The sequence below is a fragment of the Scomber scombrus genome, chromosome 11 (assembly GCF_963691925.1).
Source record: "Scomber scombrus chromosome 11, fScoSco1.1, whole genome shotgun sequence".
NCBI classification, from domain to species: Eukaryota; Metazoa; Chordata; class Actinopteri; order Scombriformes; family Scombridae; genus Scomber; species Scomber scombrus.
In genome coordinates this window covers 25111554-25135118 of record NC_084980.1, presented here as the reverse complement: position 1 = coordinate 25135118, position 23565 = coordinate 25111554, and the positions used below count along the sequence as shown (strand labels likewise).

Genomic DNA, 23565 nt, shown 5'->3' with positions numbered 1-23565 from the left:
AGCTGTGATCAATCTCATGATGCTCCTCCTTCCTCCATATGTGAGAGGATAACCGGTGTGTCCACGGTTACAACGATGAACAATGACTTTGTTTTTACAATTGCAATATGTTGTACTTTTTATGAATAAACATTTTAAACATTTACACGTCAGTTTCAGTTTCATAGAAAAACACTGAATGAATATAAAACAATTTACATATTAGTATTTGACAGTGCGTTCACACAGAAGGTATTTACAGTTCTTTCCTGTTTTCAGTCTCTTCATTTCTTCCGTTTGCACTGTTAAGTGTCGACAAACATAACCTCGGTCACCAGTTTGCTGCGTTTCAATCCGTCGACTTCCAGCTGTTTAAAAGCTTTGTCCAACATCTGCGTCCAGGTCCTCAGAGTAACAGCATTTGGTTTTGTAGTTGCATTTAGCCGTTACTGACACTATCATAGAAATACAATGGCTTCTCATATACATATAATACATACGTACACAAATTCGCACTAACTGGTCATAACAAGGTCTATTCAAACTGCAAATATAAAGGTTTTAAAGTACAGTTTAGTCTTACCCTGCTGACCTTAAAGCTCAGAAACTCTTCCTCCCTGAATGTTTCTGATATAAACAAGAAACCACAAGTTGACAGTCAGGATTCATCGAGACTTTTGTTTTGTGTCCGGCTTTAAATCACCCAAAACAGAGGAGGTGACATTTTAGCTCTGCAGATAAAACAGTAAACATTGTGTAACAGGAACTTTGATGACAGCCACTTCATTCTCCATGAGCGGATCTTCAAAAATAATTAGGAATAAAAAAAACGTTCCCAATTGTGTTTTGCATATCATTCCCCTTCCCTTTCTTCCCCTTATTTCTATCTCCAGTCATGCCTCTACTGTCAACTATCTAATAAAGGCATAAAACACTCCCCAGATATATAATTTATTATAGGTTTAGGATAAATCTTTTCTAAAAATAAAAAAAAGCCAGAGGCATAAAAATATTCACATTCTCATCATTTGGATAGTCCTTTTTTTGCTAATTATTCACTGTGAGCAATGTATAAAAAGAAATAAGGGATTGCAAAGGTTTTCAGTTCAGGAAAGCAGACCCGGCTTCCTGTCTGGGGTCTAGATGATTTGGGGTCTGGGGTGCAGCAGAATAGCGTTGGAGTGCGGCCTTGGCCTGAGGACGCCGTTGCTGTAGTAGAAGTGATTGGTGAGAGCCTCCGAGATCTGGTAGGAACTGTTGTCGTCGTCGTCGTCTTCCTCGTGTCCCTCCGGTACCGACTGCGTGGTGGGCGAGTCTCCCTGTCTGAGGTGGCCCAGGTCTGGCTCTCGGGGTCCAACGCCGTCATCCTGCTGGACCTTCAGGGGAACCAGGGATGAAGGAAGACCTGAGTCCTGGTTGACAGCAAGAAATCAGATTCACCACTTAAAAAGTAAATGGATGCTGGATTTGGATGAAGGGAAATCCTGTTTCCCCCTTTATTTATTTTCACTTTTTAAACGGGGTCAACACACTGAAATCCTTGTTTGGGAATAATACAGGACCAAAATTGGCTAAACAAAACTGCTCCAAAAATGCAAATGAGGTAAACCTGGACTGAACAATTTGTCTCCTTCAGCCTATAAGATGTGTTTGTTTCTGTTTAGTGGAGGTAGAGATTAATGTATTCAGAGTGCAGTTAAGTTTTATTTAATATTAACACTATACTGATCCAAACAGACATCAATGTGCCCTGAAGTTTGTGTCTGACACCTTAAAACATATGAGGATAACAAAAAAACAGCATAAATTGTCTTAATAAGATGATTTTCCATCACAAGCTGTCAGAGCAGCTTCAGTGTTTGTCAGAATCTACAAATGTAAAGTTTAAACTTCACTTATTTGCTATTATAATGATGATGATGATGAAGGAGAGCACCGTCTAGCACATCAGTCCAAAATGTCAAAGAGTTGTTTGATTTGATGACCATGAAGGCTACAGAATATGATTAATACCATTTTCCTACTCATCAAACAATAAGTAAACCACTGTGTCCTGTATCTCATCATCTGTATTCATGTTGTTATGTTTCTCTGCTCATTTATTATTATTATTTCTTTTATTTGGCACCTATTTAAATTTTAACCCTTTGTATTTAAAGTGCTGGGAATCTGTGAGTGAAGACACATTAACTTGCTGTTGTAAGTGACATTTTACCTCCAGATCCACTTAAAAAAACACTAAACTTAGCTTGATATAGTCTTACAGATTGATGGTTTTAAGTTCAAAAGCAAACTGGATTAACTGGATGAGCCAGGAGCAAATTGTGACTGTTAATCAGTATCACATCGAGCAGTGATGGAGTTCGTCTGAGGCTACAATCTTATCGATGGATTTTCAACCATTTTAAATTCACCTCTGACAGAGAACTACATGTTTACAGTCCTCCAAGTAAGTTTGATCTTTACATGTGAAAAAAAGGAGAGGGGCAGCTCTGTTCAAACAAATAATAAACAAAAAACCTTCAGGCGTTTTTCAAAGCAAATATTTTGACTTGTCGCAGCAGGAACAGCAAATTAACGATGGCTCTGTAATATTCAAATGTGTCAGTAAACTGTGACAGTGAACAAGCATTCACAATGAACCCTGAAACTGCAGCATCTAAATTGAATTCAGCCATCATTAATTAATTTATTAGTATTATATTATTATAATTAGAGCCTGGCTGATTAAAGGAGAGGTCTGTATCTGTCGTGTTTTCAATTTTTCTTTGTATTTCTTTGTTTTGTCGTGTTGTGGTGTTTAACTCAGTTCGTATGACACCGACTGACATTGATGATACAAAATCAGCACTAAATAAAACATGAAACCAAAAAATAAACTACTAAAATTAATTTCTACGTCGAGGCATACCAGCGACATGTTGCTGCTCTTCAGGTACGACTCCACCCTCCTCCTGCGCTCTTCTTTCTCTCCGTCCATCTCCCCTCCTCTCATGCTCTCTCTGCCGTCGTGCCAGACGACAGGACGTCCCAGTTCGTCCACCTCCACCCCGCCTGGGGGCCCCCACTTCCCACCCAGAGTGGACTGGCTGCCTTTGTAGATGGGTTGGTCCTGCAGGCGAGGAGGAGACACAAACCGTTACAGCACTGATAAAAACTGGTTGTAATGACTCCGCTTCACAATAAACATGCAAATTGAGCGACTGAAAATCAGTTCCTTTTTAAATAAGACTGTATAAAGACATTTTGTTACTGTGGAGGCTGGTAACAGAAAGCTGGTTACTTTTTTGTATTTTTGGTAAACATTTCTTTAATTTAAAAACAGGAATATACATCATTTAAACCAAATGTTTATTATTATTGAGACAGAAATGTCTTACTATCTCCATTTATAACAGACAAAAGACAGACTCTCAGCCTAAATTGGACTGATTTCTTTGGTCCATCGTGATAGTAGTGCTGCAACTGATGATTATTTTTATCATTAGTCATTTTTTAAATTAGTTTTCCAATTAATCAATTCATTGTATATTCTCTAAAATGACAGAAAACTGCTAAAAATGCCCAACGCAATGAAAAAAAGGTGTGTATTGTTTGATAAAAGGAAATTAATCAATAATTTAAAATATCTATAATAATCTGATTATATAGGCCAACATTAGGAGTGAAAAATAGATATAAAATCCTATATGAAGGTGTATATTATTTTATACTTTTATATTAATAAATATTATTAAATTTACTGAAAAATAAATTAAGAAACTGTTTATGGATTGAAAGACACACGGGTCAGTTTTTGACTCCTCGAGCAAATTCAATACAAATCAAAGTACTTTATCACATTGATGTATAAAATTCATTACTGTCATAAAGCAGCGCTGCTCACTGAGTCGCAACCCTGCCCAAAATGATCCAATACAACAATAGAGAGGGAAGAATCAGCTACCACGGCATAATCTCTGATAGTAGACATATGCCATTAGTTATCAGCAAACCTCAGTATGAAAGGCACTGATGAAATACACAGCTATAGAGGTTTCTAAAAATATGTGGTCTAAGGCTCCAGCTGGCGACCGTTTGCATCATGACATCCTCCTCTCTCTCCCTCTCTCTCTCTCTCTATCTCTCACCGAATTTCCCGTCTGTGTATACTTTATCAAATAAATGCCAACATGCCAAAAATAAAACAGGCTGTCAACAAGTATTTCCACCGCGAGAAACTCACCAGAGACGTTTGGCTGTTTTTCATCCGGCTGTCTACTCGGAGCAGGGCGTAATCCTCAGCCTGGAAACAACAGAGAAAGTGAAAGAAAGTGAGAATAATACAAAAGATAAATAAAATGAATCACTCAGAATGGGATATTAATAATATGTGTGTATGAACACTGCCTGTTATTTGTTTAAAGCTGCAGCAGCCTGTAATCATCGGCCTCCACAGTAGACAAGGCTGCTGACTTGCCAGCGGCTCCACCCTGGCTACACCTGGCCAGGGCGGGTGTGTCGACCTGGTTTCTCTCATCTTGCAGGTTATTGTTTTCAGTGTGTGTGATTGTGTGTGTGATTGTGTGTGTGTGTGTGTGTGTGTGTGTGTGTGTGTGTGTGTGTGTGTGTACCTGTCCTCTTGGGTCTGTGCTGACAGAGTTCAGTCTCCTGAAGGAGGCTTGTCTAGAGAAACTGATAATTTCGTCCCTGGGAAGAAAAAAAAAGAGAGAGCACATTTGGAGGATTTACAGAACAATAGAGCATCTGAAAATGTAATTTTAGAGAATCTGTCACAATCTGGGAAGATTTGAAATAGAAGTTTATAATGAAAACAGTCAGGCTCTCATTATATGTCCTCCAGTTTTTCACTATGTGGCTTTTTCGAGAAAATGTGGGCTCACTTTTTTTCGCTGAGCTCCATCTCGAGCTTTTTGTTTCTTTGTCGATGATGGCGGTTGACCAGCAGGACGACGACGACCAAGATTATGACTAAAGCTGCTGCTGAAGCGCCGATGATGATCAATAACATGTTGTCGAAGGTGGACTTGTCGCTACGTTGAGAACTCTCTGAGGAAAGAAAGATGAGGAAGACATAAGTGCTGATCCATTTCTCTAAATCACACCAGCAAAACTACAGTGAGATCATTCATGCAGTTATTTTGATGCTGATTAAGCTAAATATCATCTGTTCATGCCCTCCGTCCATCACAAGAGGGCAGCAAATTTGCACAATTACTCCAAATCAAAAGGAGAATTTGTTCAGTCATTTTTTTGTTTGCTTATTTGTTTGTTTAAAACTCAACTGGGCTCATGATCCCAAGTATCCATCTTCTTATTTCCTCCCTCTGAAATACCAACAAAGCACACAGTGGCTGGATAGTTTCTTTACTTGAATCCTGTGTGAGTTTAACCACTGAAAAAGCCGAGAAGCTGCCAATCCAGACACTGAGATTCTCTTAATAAGCAAATCCTTTCACTTACGCGTTACGGTCAACATGTACTCTGTCTTCCCTTCTCCTATGTTGTTTTTGACCACACACGTGTAGACCCCGCTGTCATTCAAACGGAGGGCCCGCCCGAAAATGAGTTTTCCCCCAACCACAGACGTCCCATCTGGCAGAGCTCCTCCTTTCCTGTGGATAATTTAAAAAAATGGAAAAAAAATGTCTCCATTAATTTTCAAAGAAGTGACACACAGGTGAACTTTACAAATACTCACTTGTGACTCACTGCTTGAAACAATAGCTGTGACTCATTTTTAGTGATGGAAAAATGAAGAGAGCAAAGTGCAAAACCAGCATTCAACTTCAAACTATTTCTATTGAAGTGTCTGAGCCGGAAACACACACACACACACACACACAAACTCAGGTATCTAATGACACCTGGTTTAAAACAACAGCACCAAACACAGCCGGTAAGCAATATGGAAGCATTGGTGCTAAATGAACGTTACACAGGATCAGGTTCACCGCCGAGTGTAACCACTAATTTGGATGCACCTGAATTAAATACCTGCTGGGCTTAAAACTGGCGCCCATTGATCTGAATAGACCAAAATAAATACTAGGTTTGGGGGGATTAAAGCGAGTCCAGCAACTGAGCAAGTCCCAGACTGCATGTGAAGACACTGACGGCGACATAATGGAGGGCCAGTTTCTGATCAAGTCCACTGAGAGGGGTCATGTTGCCTTGGTTTCACTGTGCTGCGTTTAACTGCTGCTTGCCCCCCGAAAAGCCAGCTCAGATTTCTTCTTTGTTAAAACCCCACCTAGATTCTCTAACCAGCCCTTTTATAGTCGAGTCACAGGTGGAGATTGCATCTTACACGAAGTAGATGGTTGAAAATGATACAGATAAAGTGAGTAATCCACCTTTAGCAGCCAGAAAGACTCTTTTGTCAACTTGCAAACTTTGCAGATTGGATATTTGTAGGTAAAATGCAACAAATTCAACACAATAAGGCCAAGTTTTTTTTATCTGACATTGGTTTCAACTTCAAAATACTACAATTTGACCCTTAAAGTTATCCTTAACCCTCACATATTGTTCATTTTCAGACTCTTCACAGTATCCCATCATAATTAAGTCTCTACCAAATTTCTACACAACAAATCATTCATGCATATGTCATCGATCACAGATAATAAGCACGCTAAATCCTTAAGGAAGCTTTCAGGGAGCTGAGAGAGTTTATTATTCAGTTTTTACAATTCTATGTTATGGAGAAAAAACATGAACTATATTAGAAGTGAAGAATGCAGCAGTGCTTGATTGAATATTTGAATAAATATGGGTCAAAAACTCCTTTTTTCTGCAGTCCAGGACATCATATATTTTGTTTTAGTGCTTCAGTATAACTTAGAAGACCTGAAGTTCACACATGCATTAAAATATTCAAATGCAAACCACCATTTTTAGCTTGGATTTTAAATATTCTTAACCCAGAATGAAGACGGCCATAGGATCCAGTCAAAAGCTGCAGAAACAGCTAAGTAGGTAGAATTTACCAGAGATGCTCTAATATAGCAAAAGGAACATTTAGATGTTATGTGCGTTATTTTACACACATTTACTTTCATTCCAGTGTGGTGCTATCACTGGAAACCTGGGGATATTAAAGGAGCAGTTCAACATTTTGGGAAATATGCTTATTTGCTTTCTTGCAGAGATCAAGATGAGAAGATTAATACCTCTTCCTGAGAATAGTATCAATTTTCTCACCTAACTTTTTGACAATGAAAAGCAAATGAGCGTATTTCCAAAACAAGCCTCCCCAGGTCTGAACAATGCCTGTCCACACAGCATAAGTTCTGTTACTGATGGACGCGCCGAAAGGTCTGTGAGGTTGAAAAGGTTTAATCCAGAATAAGCTTAATATCTCTAGATTGTCTCATGGCTAAAATATTTTTCACACAGCACATAACATTCGATCATTGTGTGTTCAGTCAGTAGCTGTAATGGCTGGTACAGTGTCTCTAATTAAAGTACAGACCCTGTGTTTTACCAGGCATTAGAGTGATATTTAAAGCATGGCACTATGATTAAGCGCTTAGCATGTGTCTCCTGCTCTTCCTTGTGTCGCTCACTCCCTCCCTCGTGTGAAAATATCTCCCTCCTTCTTTTTCCAACTTCAAATTGCGCAACATGACACCATGTCTTTTATTCTGTGATGAATTGAGCAAGGAGAGAGAAAAAAAGCTGCCCTCCCTTAGATTGGGAGCACACTTCTTTGTTGTTCGCCGGTGTATATGCATGTGTATGTATGTTAGAGGGGGCTTATGTTGGTGTTTTGAGTCACATTCCAGCGCCATGTTAAGAGCAATTTAGCAGCGCAGATAGTATTACAGTGAGGTTGAATTTAACGTGTAATTGTCTTGAGTCTTTGCAGGCAGCCAGACAGTGTTAAAACCGTAGACAGCCGTGATGACAGTACCATTTCCAGGTGAGATTCTGAGGTTTGGGGTATCCTCCGCTGCTGCAGGCCAGCTCAGCTTTCTCCAAACCCACGAACCAGTCTCCTGTAGGGGCGGAGATGGTGGCGTCTGGGGGATCTGATAGTAAAAAACACACACATAAGCACGCAGCAACAATGAATATTCATACACGTACTTCATGATGGAACAAACAAAAAACCCTTGTGTGCTAAAATGTTTACCTGAAGGGATGAAAGTTTAAATAATGTCTGTAAAAACAAAAGATGAACTTGTCATGTGGCTCAAATCTCTGATGGGTGATGCCTAGAAGTTGATTAATGCCTTCCCGATCCTATTTTTCATATATGTTATCAATTTATCTATAATTTTCTCATCTACTGCGTGTCTGTCCGTCACTCCTCTGTTGCTCTTCCTGAGGTTTATTTTATTTTTTCCCTGTTAAATGAGATTTTGTGAAGTTTTTGCTCATTCAAATTGAGGGTCTAAAAAAAGAGGATGTTGTATTGGTGTACAGGATGTGAAGCCCTCTGAGGCATATTACTGATTTGTGATATTTGGCCACATAAATAAACCTTTACTAGCCTTTTTTTAGTCTTTAATTAGGCAAAGACAAAGCTTCCTGTGAATCAACAGTGCTACTTTATAGTAACTCTAATTAAGTCTGCAGAAGTTGGACAAAGTCATTGACAAAAGTAAGCATCAAATCCAAGAGTCAGTATAGCAAATTTACAGAAAAGGTGAATGCATCTTAAAATTTGTGTTACCCCCGTGGCACAATTACAGTTTGTCCTTTTTGCGCCAGCGTGTCGCCGTTGTTAACCCCAATAATTCAAAGTATTATCCGCCTGCACCGCCAAACACGCCTTTCCCTCAGGCAGATTGCTTCAAAGTATACCGTCATTGAAATAAAGCCATTTCAAGTAAAAAAAAAAAAAAAAAAAGAAAAGCAAAAGGAAAGCCAAAGTCCAAATGAGGCTAGAGTCATTAATCAAAGTCAAGGTGCAATCTTCACACCCTCGCACAGTCCACACCTCTGCACATCTATAACCTGCCTGTTACATTAGACAAAGAGCAGTTGTTGAGCACTGGATGAGCTGAAGTTTAGGAGCCTTCACAGTAATATTGGAGGAGGAAACATTACTCATACCCTTTCCCAGCATCCAACCTGCCAATATTGGCTAATGTTTAGTCTACTGTCACCCATTTATTACAGACAGAAAGTTAAGCCATACAAATATATCCTTCTGGGTAACTAGAGGGGGGAAAATCCCATTGGTAGAATTAACTATTTGTAGGCTGAGCTAATATATTGCTGAAGGCTAAATGTGTATGCCAGTTCACTGGTATGACCTCTTTACGGGCACACCTACATGAGACAGGATGATAATTAATGTTATTGGATACAGTTGTTCTTCTTCTCCTGCTGTGAGAACCAGAAGCTGTTCCCCAGGTACTACACACTATAGTGATTTCTCAGCAGATTTGGAGCGTTTTCAACAGAAAATGCAGTTTGACGCTAGATTTTTGACTGCTTAGTTGATTAACGATACAGAGCAAAAAGGAAACACAAGCTCTAGTTAAAGCCGTAAGCATTAACAACAATTTATGGATAGTAACAAGACAGCTCAAGGAAGTATTGAATATTTAGAAAGCAATTAATGTTTCTCTTCACTCATGAACAATTGACAAGTGAGATTCCAAAGGTGCAATTTGGTGCATCTTCAAAAGTGTGCGACACATATTTCCTGTGCAAAACTACAAGCACAGTACTCGCTTTATCTTCATATCTCAAAACAAACACAGACGGGAGACAAATTAAAGATAAAAAAAAACCTTGAATGAAAGAGCGGAGAAGCATATAAAATGCAAATGGGGCTCACTGAATGGTTTTGGTGTGTGTGAAAATGATGTGAATAAAATGCAATCTCAACCCAGTTAAACACCTGTGGAAGATTTTGGATCAACTTGTAAAGACAGTGCTCTCCACCTCACCATCTCCATAAGACCAAATGATATAATATAAACTCTGATCTTGAAATCTATTTAGTGATGTCTGTAATTATCTCTCCCAGCTATGTTTGTTTTTCTTTCTGTCTGCTGTACTCAGGTCTCTCTTGCAAAAGAGAGTATGATCTCAATAAGATTACCCGATTAGATAAAGGTTTTATATAGAAATGAGGAAATATCTTGTGGAGAAACGGTAATTATTCCTCCAATAGATTTGGCAAGGAGTGCTGAGGATGCTCTGGAGGCTCATGGTGGTCTAAGAAACTTCATGTTGGTTTTTCCTTTAATACTCTATATACTCAAATACTGTATATTGTACTGTTTGTATGTTGTATACATTTTGGACACATCTCCTTTCTTTGTTACATAAGTTTAAGCCTCACATACTGTTTTAGGGTCAAATTCGACCCATTTTTACATCAGAGATCAGTAAAAACTACTTTTTTTATTCTTTTAACCTGAAATGTGATGAATTTAACATACAAAGAAGGAAATATATTGAACACACATTAATCCAAAAAGTCAACAATGTTCATTCCTCACATTTAATATAATTTGTTGAATTAGTGTCTCCTGTTTTATGTAACATTGGACCATTATATAGGGTTTTTTTCTAATAAAAACAAAAAAATTAACTCTTTCTGCTGTCTGAAATCTTAATTAAGGATAAATCTCACATTTATCTGTGAGAAACAAGGTGTTTATGAATGATTTATGGTTCAGAAGTTTGTTATTGAGACCAATATGAACAATATGTGAGGGTTAAAGACAGTAAGAAACAGTAGTGCTGGTATTTGGATCCATTTTAACTCAACTCAAATCATGATTAAAACTCTAATCTGATTTGCTTCTACTTCATATTTGATCTCTTTTGGTCAAATGGTTTCAAGTCATCCTAAATGAATCACAAAGCATCGTCATCATCAGCTGCACTTACACTGAACCATCAGGCGGTTGGAGATGCGACGTGGCTGCGTCAGGGCGGGATGCCAAACCAAACAGTCCAGTTTTTGCCCGTTCATGCCGCGCAGCGGGTGCAGGGAGTAGTAGCTGGACACTGACCCGCCTTGGCTGGTGCGGTTCTGGGACTGGCCTGGCAACTCAGTGTCCCAGGAGACACGGGGAGGAGGGCGGCCCACGGCACGACAGGTGGCGGCGACGCGGAACGACTGGCCCTCGATCAGATCCACAGACTCCAGAGAGGAGATGGGTAAAACTAAAAGAAGAAGAGGAAGAAGAGTTAAGGATTGTACTTCCTTAAAGGCAAAAAACAAATGAGTTTAAGTCTATGAGAGGAACTTTCTCTTAGAGATCAAAATGTCTTTAATTTGTTTAATTGACCTCAACACACAGGATAAAGAAGAGAAGTTCAGTTTTTCCCCACAATTTTTAAATTACCTTATATTTACGTCATTATTTATCATTTTTTACTTAAGTTTGCCTGATTTTATTTAATTGTAGTAGAAAGTTTTAATCTTGATTTTTCCCTTTGAAGCACTTTTTGAAGCACAAGCAGCTTACCTCGTACAAATCCTTCACACCAGACTCCACAACTCACAAAATATACTTATTTAAAATACCTTCATTTTGAAAATGCTTTGTTTAATCTAGTTTATTATTAGATTTTTACATAGTCAGAGATGATCACTGACATATCCAAACATAAAAGGAGATGAGTCAAAAATCAACACGCCTATTCAATATTTTTATATCGCTTCTTTTAGGTATAACATAAAACAAATTGAATCACTTTTACTTATTTCCTTGGATAAAGTAATTACAAAAAATGACAGTCTATCTGCTATCTGCCCCCCCCCCCCCCCACACACACACACACACACACACACACACACAAAAAGTCCAAAATACTTTATGTAATGCTCATTTTCTATAATTCAGGGTTATTATTAATACTCTCCAAATCCTGCTCAAAGCTAATTTGTCTTTCCCTAAAATTAACTTAAGTGGCTGTAATTACATCCAATAAAACCCGGATTTCACTTACTGTTCTGGTATATGTGTATAGTGAGTGTACCGTACAAGTATGGACAAAGTCTGAAAGTATCAGATAAGAGTATGGATACAAAAAAAAAAAAAAAAGATTTCAAAGATCTGAAATACATCCTGAAATACAGAGAAGACCACAATCAAGAAAACAAGGCACCAGCAGTATGTGCCTGAGCTCTGATGGATGGTGGAAGAACAATAAATACTGAAGAGACAGAAACTTTAGAAGCAGGATACAGAAGTGATGCATTTCTATCTAAAAAAAACAACAACATCATCATCTTGATTGTGCAAAAATACTGTATCCAAAACCATGTGCGTAAATACATTTTTGCTGTATTACTCTTCATCACCAACTGGTTTAACACGATTGTGATTCACACGAAGGTTAAGTCATGACAACCATCACACTCAAACATCCTGCTTTTGTCTTTCTGTCTTTCTGCTGCTGTTTGGAATATTAATGCGGCAGAGAAACCAGATCGTTAGCATTAGCAACAATACCTATTATGGATTAACAGAAAAAACAAAAAGGGCACGCCTGCAGAAACTCGAACTACATCAGAAACGACCAGAAAACATGACACCACAGCGCTGCCTACTGTGTTTGATTGACAGGTGAAATCTGGGAGGTGAAAAAAACCAAAACATCTTTCAGCTTGAGGGATAAACCTGTATCTGGATGAATGGATAGATAGACAGAAACTGCACAGAAATGGAAAAACTGAGAGTACATCAGAGATCACCTTTTGTTATTAGGGAAGTTCACAGTTTTTATGCACAAAAGAAACAAAAGAAAAACCTCCATCCAGATGCACAAAATCCCCAAAATCAATCAATTAAGCAGAGCTTTCAAAGCAGAATTAGAATAACTCAAAGGTGACATACTGTATGTTTACACTGAACATTTTATGGTTGAGTGTTTATGCTGTAAACAGTCGAGGGAAGTCAGTGCCGGAGGTTGTTCGTTACTACTCTGCGTGTATTTTTGTGGGTTTGTCTGATCTGCAGTGTGTCGGGACAAGCAGACTGAACTGTCACTCTACAGATGACTGCCAGCAACACGAGAAAGTGATTCAGGGACTGATAGCGTCACAGGACAACCAGCGTTCCCATAGCTGGGCAGCCCTTTAAAGTGACGAAGACGGAGATCTAAAAGACTGATGAATTAGTCACAAAGACAGCGCTGCAACAAATGTTTATTTCTAGGTATTTTATCACATATTGAATCAAATTTTTAGTTTATCTTACTGTTTTAAGAATCTGAATGTGGATTTAAGTGTTTTTTTTTCTTTGATACTACAAATATTTAGTGAGCAATTGATTTTATTTCAAGATATAAATCTTTTGACAGCAATGAAAACGATTTTAAGGCTCAATAGACAGTTTTTGTCAGGATGGTTATCTTCTACTGAATGAAAATTCTTCTACTGGAAATACCAGTTCATACCAGTAAGTGCTAAAGGCTCATTATTAAATGGACAGCTGCTCCAGGGGCCCCAGGACCCCTTGAGGCAGATTCCTGGTCCTGAAGAGGGACAACATCTAGTTTTTAGACATTATTTTTTTTGTTAATATTCAGCTAATTTGTTGTAAAGTTGCAGAAAACTGAGGGTGAGGATGTATTATTCTAATATCAGCAGTACAGTAAAGCTGCAGCCAATAATTATTTTAAATTCAGCTGTTTCGATGACATTAACTGATTGATTGTGTGTCAGAAAATAGTGGAAAGTGCTCATAATCATTCCCTGAAGAACACGTTAACATATTTAAATGACTGGTTTGGTCTCATCAACACTGAAAAACGTCAAGAAGTTGAGTTTCCGATCATCAAAAACTGTAAAAACTGGCCAATATTCGCACGTGAGAAGCCGACACCAGTCATTTTTTTTACACTTTTCTATTAAAAAATTAACTTAATAAATTAATCAATGTCAAAACTTTAGCCAATTGATTTTCTGTCAGTTGATTAACCATCTAATCATTTCAGCTGTATAGTCGGGATCAACAGGAACCCAAAAACTAAAATCTGCCACAGGGACCCTATGAACGGTTGATCTGGTTACACCTGTATTTCGGAGCGAAGACAAGCTGCATGTCTGATCATATTCTTCCTATACTGTGCATTTACACTTCAGTTACGTAATATATTATATATATTCTGTTTCTACATATAGTTAATTTACTAGTTTCACTTCGGTTTTCTCTTCATATGTAATATAGAAGAGGGATCTCTCCTCTCTTGCTCCTCCTGAGGTTTCTCCATTTTTTCCCTGTTAAAGGGGGGGGGGTTTCCTCATGTTTGTTTCCTCTGAATCGAGGGCCCTTTAAGGAAAATCTGTGACACGTGAAAAGTGATTTATACTAGATGAGTAAAATTGACTTGACTCACTGGAAAAATACAAAACCCTGAATCACACCCTGATGTTGAAACCTGTTTATCTTTTATCACACCGTCTCCACCTCTTTTGGGCACCGAGGTTTGTCAATATTTTCACCTCTGAAACTGCTGAACTACTTATTTTCTGCTCTCTGCTCCTTTTACACAATAACATAATGTATTCTGCACTGTACAGTTAGTATATTGTATGGAAGATACAACAGATACTATGTTTGGTATCTGCAATCATTTTGGGGTACATTTTCACTTTTTGATGCCAATTCCGATGGATTTATTTGGTAATTAATTGGAATTAAGCAGTAACGGAGAATAGTTATAATAGGAAATAAACTCTTACAAACTGTTATTTGCTGCCTTTCACTCGCTGAAACTTTAGACATAATCAGAGTATTATTAGATGTAGATTAGATTAGAAGTACAATTTTGAGGTACTTGTGCTTAACTTGAGTACTTACATTTTATGCTACTTCTACTCCACTACATTTCAGAGGGAGATATTGTACTTTTTTTTACTCCATTAACTATAGTTACTAACTCATGTTCAAATGGATGTTCCAAATATATAAAATTAACATTAAATATGCAGTGTTATTAATTAATATTCCACTGAAATATATGACAACTATAACACTCAAAATGGGGCCGTTTCACATCATGAGCACTTTTGATTCTTTGAAAGTGATTTCAACAGGAGTATTTCTTCATTGTGGAATCGCTACTTTTATTTAAGTAAAAGATCTTAGTGCTTCTTCTACCACTGGAGATCTTGTGTAAGTCTAAGTATTTTTGGCCACGTCAGCAAATCGGCTGAATTTCCCCAGGTTGGCAGTCCTTCTTCCTCTGTGAAGATGATTATGGTTTAAACATCATTACAGCAGCTCTGACAGGATTAGGTAGGTGTGGGAGAGAGGAGAGAAAAAGAAGATGACTCTTACTCCACACAGTGAGTGTGATGTGCCTCTCAAAGTTTCCGTTGGGGAAGGTGGAGATATGGCAGGTGTAGCTGCCCTCGTCCGACTCCTCCGTGCTGGGGATGAGCAGAGCCGAGTTCACGGTGGGGGTGCTGCTCTCGAACCTCACCCGACCAGAGTAACGCCCAAACTCTGATATAAAAGAAAAAAACTTCAGCTCAGGCCAGATATATTTACCTTTACAGAGATTAAAGGTGCAGTATGTAGAATTTAGTGGCATCAAGCGACTTGGAAATAGAATATATTATTCATAAGTATGTTTTAATTAGTGTAAAATCACCTGAACATAAGACGCATATATATATATATAAATTTAACATGTAAAGTTGTATATACATGGATTCATATAGAGAACTAGATACAGCTTCAAAGGCTGGGCCCTTTCCATTTTTATGAAAGTTGCTCAGTGGCGCATGAAGCCAAAAAAGCCACTTCCTACTTTGAAGAAATTACCCAGATGAAAACATACCGCACGTGGTCTACGGGCGCTGGAGCCCACAGAGCGTGCTCACTAGAAACTACACTCACCAAGACAGATAACTTCTGGTTTAACCCCTGGGAATAACATCAATCGTGCAACTCTTTCCACATTTTAAACAGACTAAATGGATCAAATTAGATTTAAAGATTCAAACACCTCCTGGCGGCTTTGTTCTCTTCCACTGAGGCTACCATGTTGCACCACTCTGTTTCTACACTAGCCCAGAACAGATGAACCAAACAATGACACAAGTTTCACATCCACCGTAGCTTCTCCGACACACTTGGAATGGGGGAGGAAGAGGGGTGTTCAGTTTGTTGCGATATGCAACCTTGCCACTATATCAAGTTACTAAATCCTGCACACTGCTCCTTTAAATAAAGAAATAATTATACTTTAACCCTTAAACAGGCAGGAAGGGGAAATGAGATTGACTACTTTCTCATCTCATTTGCACATAAGGTAAAACATTTCCTCTAATGTTTTTAATATATTTTGGATTTTATAAGTTGTATCTCCACCAGGATATGTTGCCCCTATTAAGGTATTAAAATAGTCATAATGGTAAGGAATTAAATGTGTTGTTTGATAAGGAGAAGTGCTTTCCCTGGTCATTAATATCAAACATACTAGTTTCTATTGAACAACCACTTAAACCAATCATGCTCCTAACAAAGACTTTTTTATCTTCTGGTGCAGGTTGCCTGTTTAAAGGTTAATATCAGTTCCTAATGAGAAATGTTTAATCAGAGAGCATTCAGTCCGGGGAAAGAGAAGTTTTTCCTCCAGAAAGATATCAGTCATGTACCAGTTAATGTTTGAGTAGTAAAACATCGGGTATAGGGGTTGTATAGGGTGCTTCTCTCTCCTATTCTTCCTCTCTCTCCTCTCTACCCCAACCGGTCGAGGCAGATGGCTGCCCACTTTGAGCCTGGTTCTGCCTCAGGTTTCTTCCTGTTAAAAGGGAGTTTTTTCTTGCCATTGTCGCTAAGTGCTTGTTCATGTGGGAATGTTGGGTCTCTTTAAAATTAAAACCTGAAGAGTTCGGTTTAGAACCTGCTCTATGTGTAAAGTGCCTTGAGATGACTTTGTTGTGATTTGGCGCTATACAAATAAAGATTGATTGATTGATTGAACTGTACGTGTACTTGCAACTTAAGGATGCATCATGTCTAAAAAATGCACCAACTGTATTAACTGTACAAACCTGCGTGTGTGCATGAAATAGTTTTGTAATGTCACACATATCTCAAAGATGCTTCATCCGGCTCTTAACATTTTTATGCAAAACAGTTTGATAACAACTTGAGTATCACCCGAACTCTCACTGTTCGCTCCTCACTGCAGCATACCTGTGTGGCCGTCCGTGAAGTGAGCGGTGATAATTTGCTCCTTGCTGCCATCCGGAAGCTCTTTGTACCAGGTGACCTGCACCACCTTCTGCCCCTCCTCCACCTGGTAGTGACAGGGGAGCCTCGTCTGGCTCTCTGCCAGGGAGCGCAGGGAGGTGGCGGCCTCAGGGGGCTCCACGAAATCACCATTCACGCTTATTGCTGAGGAGAGGAAAGAAAACGAGAGAGTTTCATCAAGTAAAACTGAAGGATTAAATGTTGTTAGTGGGATGTAGAGAGCGAGGTGTAGCGCTAAAACGATTTAAAACCAAAGTTAAATAACCAAACTTAAGACTTTGGGCTCTGGCAATCATCATTTCTGACACTTTAGACTCAGCAATAGTGATAAATGTTCAGTCTGCTGTTTATGCAGGATGTGAGGCTTTTAAACAGCAGTTATTAATGTGTTTGCCTTTAGGAACTTACATCATGAATTATATCTTTATTGAAAAGCTCTTATAGAAGCACTCAATTATAATCGATTTGGCTCAGTGCCAAAAATTAATCGATTCATCATGTAGAATTATTTAATCATGATATGGAGTCTTTTGATGTCTGACGTTTTGACATTTCAAAGCAGGAAAAGTTGCAGGTGTAATTAATAACATTAATGAATGCTGCATACCAGGTAGATGAGCCGAATCAAGCCCTCTGGTGTTGTTTGTGTCACATGAATAGTATATTTTATGCATTTGTCTACTTCCAGTTGTTCTTTACTTTAATCATTCTATATTTTTAAAGACCCTTCTGTATAGCGCTCCTTCTCATAGCACTTGTACTCGGTCAGGTACTTGAGAATTTGTTCCACATCTCTTTCTGAGTCGCTGTGCTCCAACACTTTGTTTTCTTGCTTGTAAAGTTGCTTTGAATAAAAAACACGTTCACTCATTAACATGACTTAATGGGACAATTCAAATAATGCAGACGTCACTAATGTTATTATTCATACCTTTGCTTATCCTGCTTTGAAAGGTCAAAATATCTGACCTATTATTAGCAACAAGAATAGAGTTAGCAACCAAGCTAGCAGCTTTGTGAGGCACGAGGCAGCTTCCTGGTCCAGGAGCCAAAAGGTGGGACTAAAGAGGACGTCAAGAAACTACCTGCGCCTGAGTAATTTAAGCCTCAGCTGTTCTCTTTCTTCCAGGCCTCCACCAGCTGGATGGGTTACGTTTTTTTCTTTGTTTTCACACATTGCATTCATTACTGATTTAGCTGACTAACATTATTGTATTCTATGTTATTTTTGACGCTTTATTCATGTACGATTCAACTTTTTGTTGCAGACTCTGATCCAGTTCGTAACAGAGTGAGAACGCTAACGTGTTGTTATTCAGATGATATGTAATCTTTACTATATTCACCATCTTATTGGTTCTGCGTGTTAGCATGCTAATTAGCACAGACAACTGAGGCTGATTGGAATATCATTAGTTTTGCAGATGTTAACATGTTCAAAAAAGTTCAATCTTAACGTCATGATGGCACTATATTAAAAAGCAATGTCAGAGCCATAATGTGTGGATATAAATTAAGTTACATATGCAAATAGTTCATATTTTCAGCCTTTGTAAAAAGACAGGTTTGTTTGAAATGTACACAATGTATGTATATTTGATGTTAATGCTCCTTTAATCAGTCTAGTAAGCAAAGTTATGTGCAGCAGAGTAGTTTTGGATGAGCGCTGCATTAGGAACGGGAGCATATAGTTTTTCTACAGTGTGACCGATGTAATTTAATCCTGTTGTTTCAGTATTCAAATATTTTTAAATGTAATTACGTCTCCATTTGCGTCAGACTGCGTTACTGTTCCTACAGCTCATTAGTGGCTGATTTGACACCCAGAAGGAAAGCCACAGTGAGTAAGTAGATCAAAGTTATTCATCTTGAAGAGGCCAGGAATGTCTGAACAAAATAACAAATTACATGGCAATTAATCAACTTAGTGTGTTTAAACCAAACCACAAATATGAACCTCATGGTGGCGTTTAAAGTCATGAAGAGTCTTCTTATAGAAACTATGAATGTCTTTACAAATTATCACAGCTACATCCAGTACTTTGGGGATATGTTAGTCTGGGCATTAAGAGGTGGAAGACTGCTGCTAGTGTGGCTAAAAACATATAACATTAACTTCTTCTAACTTTTCAAATGTGATGATCTGTTACTTTTTTCATTTCCTTTAAATCCCCCTGAGGCAAAGTTGTGATTTGTGATATTGGACTACACAAATAAACTTTACATGTTTCCTTATTTGACAAAACAAGCTAATTAAAAGACATCACTTCAGGCTCTGGGAACTTGCATGAAGCATTTCCAACAATTTTCCAACATTTCAAAGATTAAAATGTTAATTGAATCATCAGCAAAACCACCAGCAGCTTCATCAGAATTGATAATCATCACTAGTTAACACCTTCTCTTTAGTTCCCACACTGATATGATAGATATTTCTTTAAGGCAACAATGAGAGACAAACAACATCTGAATCCTAAAGCTTTCTTTTCACATCTGTACACCTCATGTAGTTTATGGTTGCAGATGGAGCTGGAGATTATCCCACGTGGGGTTAACCTGACCAATCACCATTTGCCTATCACACAACTCACACACCTAACCTACAAACATACAAGATAAAGACACATTCACACCAAGATAGTTGGCAATCCACCAAACCTGCTTATCTCCAGACATACAAACTCCACAAAGAAGGGTGACAGGTTTGAACCCTGGATCTCTCTGCTGAAAGGCGACAGTGCTAACAGCCTGAACAATGGCGCTGTTATGGGAGTTAATTCTTTCTACAAAAGCGGCCAAGAAACATGCTGTTAAAGAGTTTTAGTGTTACATGATGATTTAAGTGTTGCTTTAGAGGCTTTTTTATGTGGACATGAGGTTTTTTTGTCATATTATTCATAGCAATTGATGCATTTGTCTTCATCTTCTTCAGTAGACTTCTCAAACATAGAGTTTTTAACATGATTTGTTTAAAGTTTATGCAGATTTTCCCAGTTTTCCAGTTTGAATATGAGACTTAGACTGATTATTGTTTGATTAACCTCACTAACCACATTTTTAACTTCTTTAAGTGATTAAAAAACACTGTGATTATTGTATTTTATAGAAAATCTTTTCTGTTCTTTTTTATTGTCATTTATACTCTGTGGATCTTACCACATGCAGTTTGCCTCATTTTAAAGACATTTTTACTAATTATGGATATGTATAATTCTCTCAGAGATTTGGTTCCCCTTTTATTGGTTGTTGCAGTCTGTAGATTTATTATAAAGATGATGTTTTATACTCTGAATTTGATGCCTGACTAAGGTGCACGACTGAAATGCTGCATCTCTAATAAACTCAGTGCAGACAGTGTGGAGGAATCCAACTTTTTCTTTTATCCAGACAGGGATGAAATTCTGTGCCGCAGCATTGAATATGTGTCTATGTTTTAAAATAAAAACTTGCATGAAAGTATGTAAACTTGCATGAAAGCTTGGAAGACTTAAACGAAGAATGACATTGAATATTACAATCCAAAATGACTTTCTCTCACATCTCCAGTACAAAAAAAGCCGCTATTGGCTTTATCGACTCATATCAGCAAAGGTGCAGGGCTAATGAGTGAGACCGACTTTTATCTCACCTGTTTGTGAAAGGCCTGACATTTTGAAGCGTGGGACACAAACAGAAACGTGAGAGAAATCAAACAGGAGAAGAAAAAAATAACAAACTTTTGCCCTTTGATTTCTGGGGTTGAACGTGCTTTTTTGCTCTGCGGTTACTGATTCATGAGCTCAATTAATGATTACACTACAGTCCCTCGGTTGGTGCAAGGACACATCAAGAAAAGAGTGACACAGAAGAGGGGAAATAGGTCTCTTCACACCCACAGAAAGTTAAATTTGGTCAACAAAGAGCTGCAGTGTAGGTGACCTGATTGTAGAGTAGAAAGAAGAAAAAAAACTGTGTTGCAGTGAAGGAAAAAGTTGTTTTAAGTGCACTGGTTAAACGTCATATCACCAAAAAAAAGATAGAAAAGGGGTTAGACAAACAGAGGAAGACTAACATTAGAGGGAGTCAGAGAGAAATGAAGAGCGTGCAACAGCAGAGATAAACACCGAACAGAAAGAAAGAGTTAAACACACACTCTAGACAAACACGGGTTCACTCAAAGCGTCACAGGGCTGCTATACAAGCTTTTCCTGTTCACTCAGGATCACACAGTCTCTTTTTATAACACATGTGGTTACAGGCACAAAAAAATAATAGCCTCATATGTGTATTTGCTCTTATTTTAAACTGGAGCCAAACACAGCATGAACGTGTGAAGTTTTAAAGAAGCTTAAGAGAAAGACACAAAAAGAATCAGTCACAAAAACAGGAAGACGCAGGTTGAGCAATACACATTGCTAAAAAAAGTAAGAATGTGACTGAGCTACATTCTGTTATGCTCCTTCTGTCATCACACCTGCACAGACAAACAGATAAACTAATGGACTAAAGTATGTGGACACCTCAACACTAACCCTACTTGTACATAAAGCAAAACAAAACATGAGAATTAATCTACTTTCTGCAACTTCTTCTTCTTCTTTTCAGCCTTCTGGTTTCAAGCTTTCCAGCTAATTTATAAAAACTAGCTGCAGAGATTTGCTCCCAATAATAAAGCCGAGCATTGTCCATTTCCTGTCTCACTGTGTGCACTCCAGCTTCATTTTTTAAAAGGTGTTAAATGGGTTAGGAGGTTGAGGTCAGGACTCTGTGCAGGCCGGTCAAGTTCCTCCACACACCTAACTCAGAAAAAAACATTTCTTTATGGACTTGGCTTTGTGCTTGAAGTTATTGTCATGCTGAAGCAGTTAAAGGGCTTTCCCCAAACTGTTGCCAAAAATGTCACTGCATACCATAGCATTAAGATTTCCCTTAATTAAGAGTAGGCGGTCTACCCCAAAACCATAAAACAGACAAGGAAGTAGACGTGCATTACACACTGTACTGTACTTTCTACTGTATTTAAGTATTTTAACTAATTTCTACTGACTTGACCAATTATCTAACATTAGTGTCCAGATATTTTTGGCCAAACACCACCACACGACAAAATGCGACAGAAATGCAAAACCGAATCACTGAGATCAGAGGCGTCAGAGTACTTTTGGTTGTGCAATGTCACTACAATAAATCAGACGGCACATTCAGACACTACATATTAGAACAGACAGTACTCTGTCAGCACCTGACTGACGACACACAAAGATTATACATCTGTAGTCACACTATAGGGCCCATTTTTGAAGGAGAAGGCCTATACAGACACCACACTGTAACTATGGGCTTATAGAATAATATACATATCATAAACATCAGATTTCCTGCGTTAAAAAGTACATTAAAGTGGCTGTAATCTCACTCCAGCTGCTTTTAAGACTTTTTTTGGGGGTTATTATAGCATCAGAATTGGAAGTGTAAGATACTTTTTCTTGTTTTCCCTGCAAAGCACTCTGCACCTTCTGCTTTAGAAGTTGCAATATAGCCCAAAATGTAAAATAATACTAATAAACACAGTAATAAACAGAGTAAGGTTACTGTTAACTCAGCATTTAGTTTAACACATACTGCAACTCCATTTCCAGGAAGAATATAGTTATTTTAAGTTTAAGTGACAACAGAGTAAACATATTTTAAACATTTTAGGTATTTACTCTGAGGACAACCAGAAAAGTAAAGTATTTGGGTCCCAAAATAACACAAAACTCAACACAATGCATTATAATGTTAATTAATGTAACACAAAACTCACCAAGTAGAAAAAGCAAAGTCAGACACTTTGCTGCTGTCCCGGCCAGCTCCATCTTCTCTCCCAAAACCACCGAAGTTGTTCTGAATAAACGTCCTTTTTTTGAGTGCTAAAAAGTCATATTACGTTTTCAGTAGTAATAAAAAGTAACAGTGAAGAAGTTCAGAGAAGAAACTCGGTGCTGGAAGTGTTTTTCTGTCCACAGGCAGGCAGGCAGGTGCAGCAGGTGTCTCCTCTTCAAATCAAGTAAGATGCTCAGAAAAGGAAAATCCTCCTCTGTTGTCCTCTGGCAGAAGCTGAATGTTGTTTATTGCGTGTTATAAACTTCATTTCGAGTCCTCCTGTAGCACCTGTACCTGTACACCAACTCAGCTGAGACTTGAGAGTAAACAGTGAAATGGAAACACTGTTTAAAAAAAACACACTCACACACACACAGAGGAGAAAAATAAAGTATGTATTGACCAAACAGAGAGCTGGCCGGCTGTCACGCACAGCGGGACGCACCAACAGGTTTGTAGGTAAAGGTTTCTCTGCACCTGCTGGCTGCTATAACCCCGCCCACCTCACAGGGGAGGGACACGCCCACTTTGAGGGTGCGTTCAGGTA

At 38.3% G+C, this 23565-nt stretch overlaps 1 protein-coding gene across 3 annotated transcripts; it reads right to left on the bottom strand.

Annotated features, from left to right (window-relative positions):
• Positions 1–105: 105 nt before the first annotated feature.
• On the bottom strand, positions 106–23450 carry nectin4b (nectin cell adhesion molecule 4b). 3 transcript variants are annotated; one of them, XM_062428194.1, is made up of 12 exons: positions 22960–23450; positions 17118–17318; positions 15249–15416; positions 10843–11121; positions 7898–8015; positions 5443–5594; positions 5265–5306; positions 4863–5028; positions 4593–4668; positions 4205–4264; positions 2891–3091; positions 106–1391 (listed from the first exon to the last, which is right to left on the bottom strand). In XM_062428194.1, exons 1-12 carry the CDS (start codon positions 23009–23011, stop codon positions 1119–1121), a joined length of 1788 nt encoding a protein of 595 aa, XP_062284178.1. In that variant the 5' UTR covers positions 23012–23450; the 3' UTR covers positions 106–1118. The 3 variants fall into 3 exon arrangements, with proteins under 3 accessions (XP_062284178.1, XP_062284179.1, XP_062284180.1); XM_062428195.1 differs by having other exon boundaries at positions 106–1355; XM_062428196.1 differs by lacking the exon at positions 5265–5306.
• Positions 23451–23565: the final 115 nt, after the last annotated feature.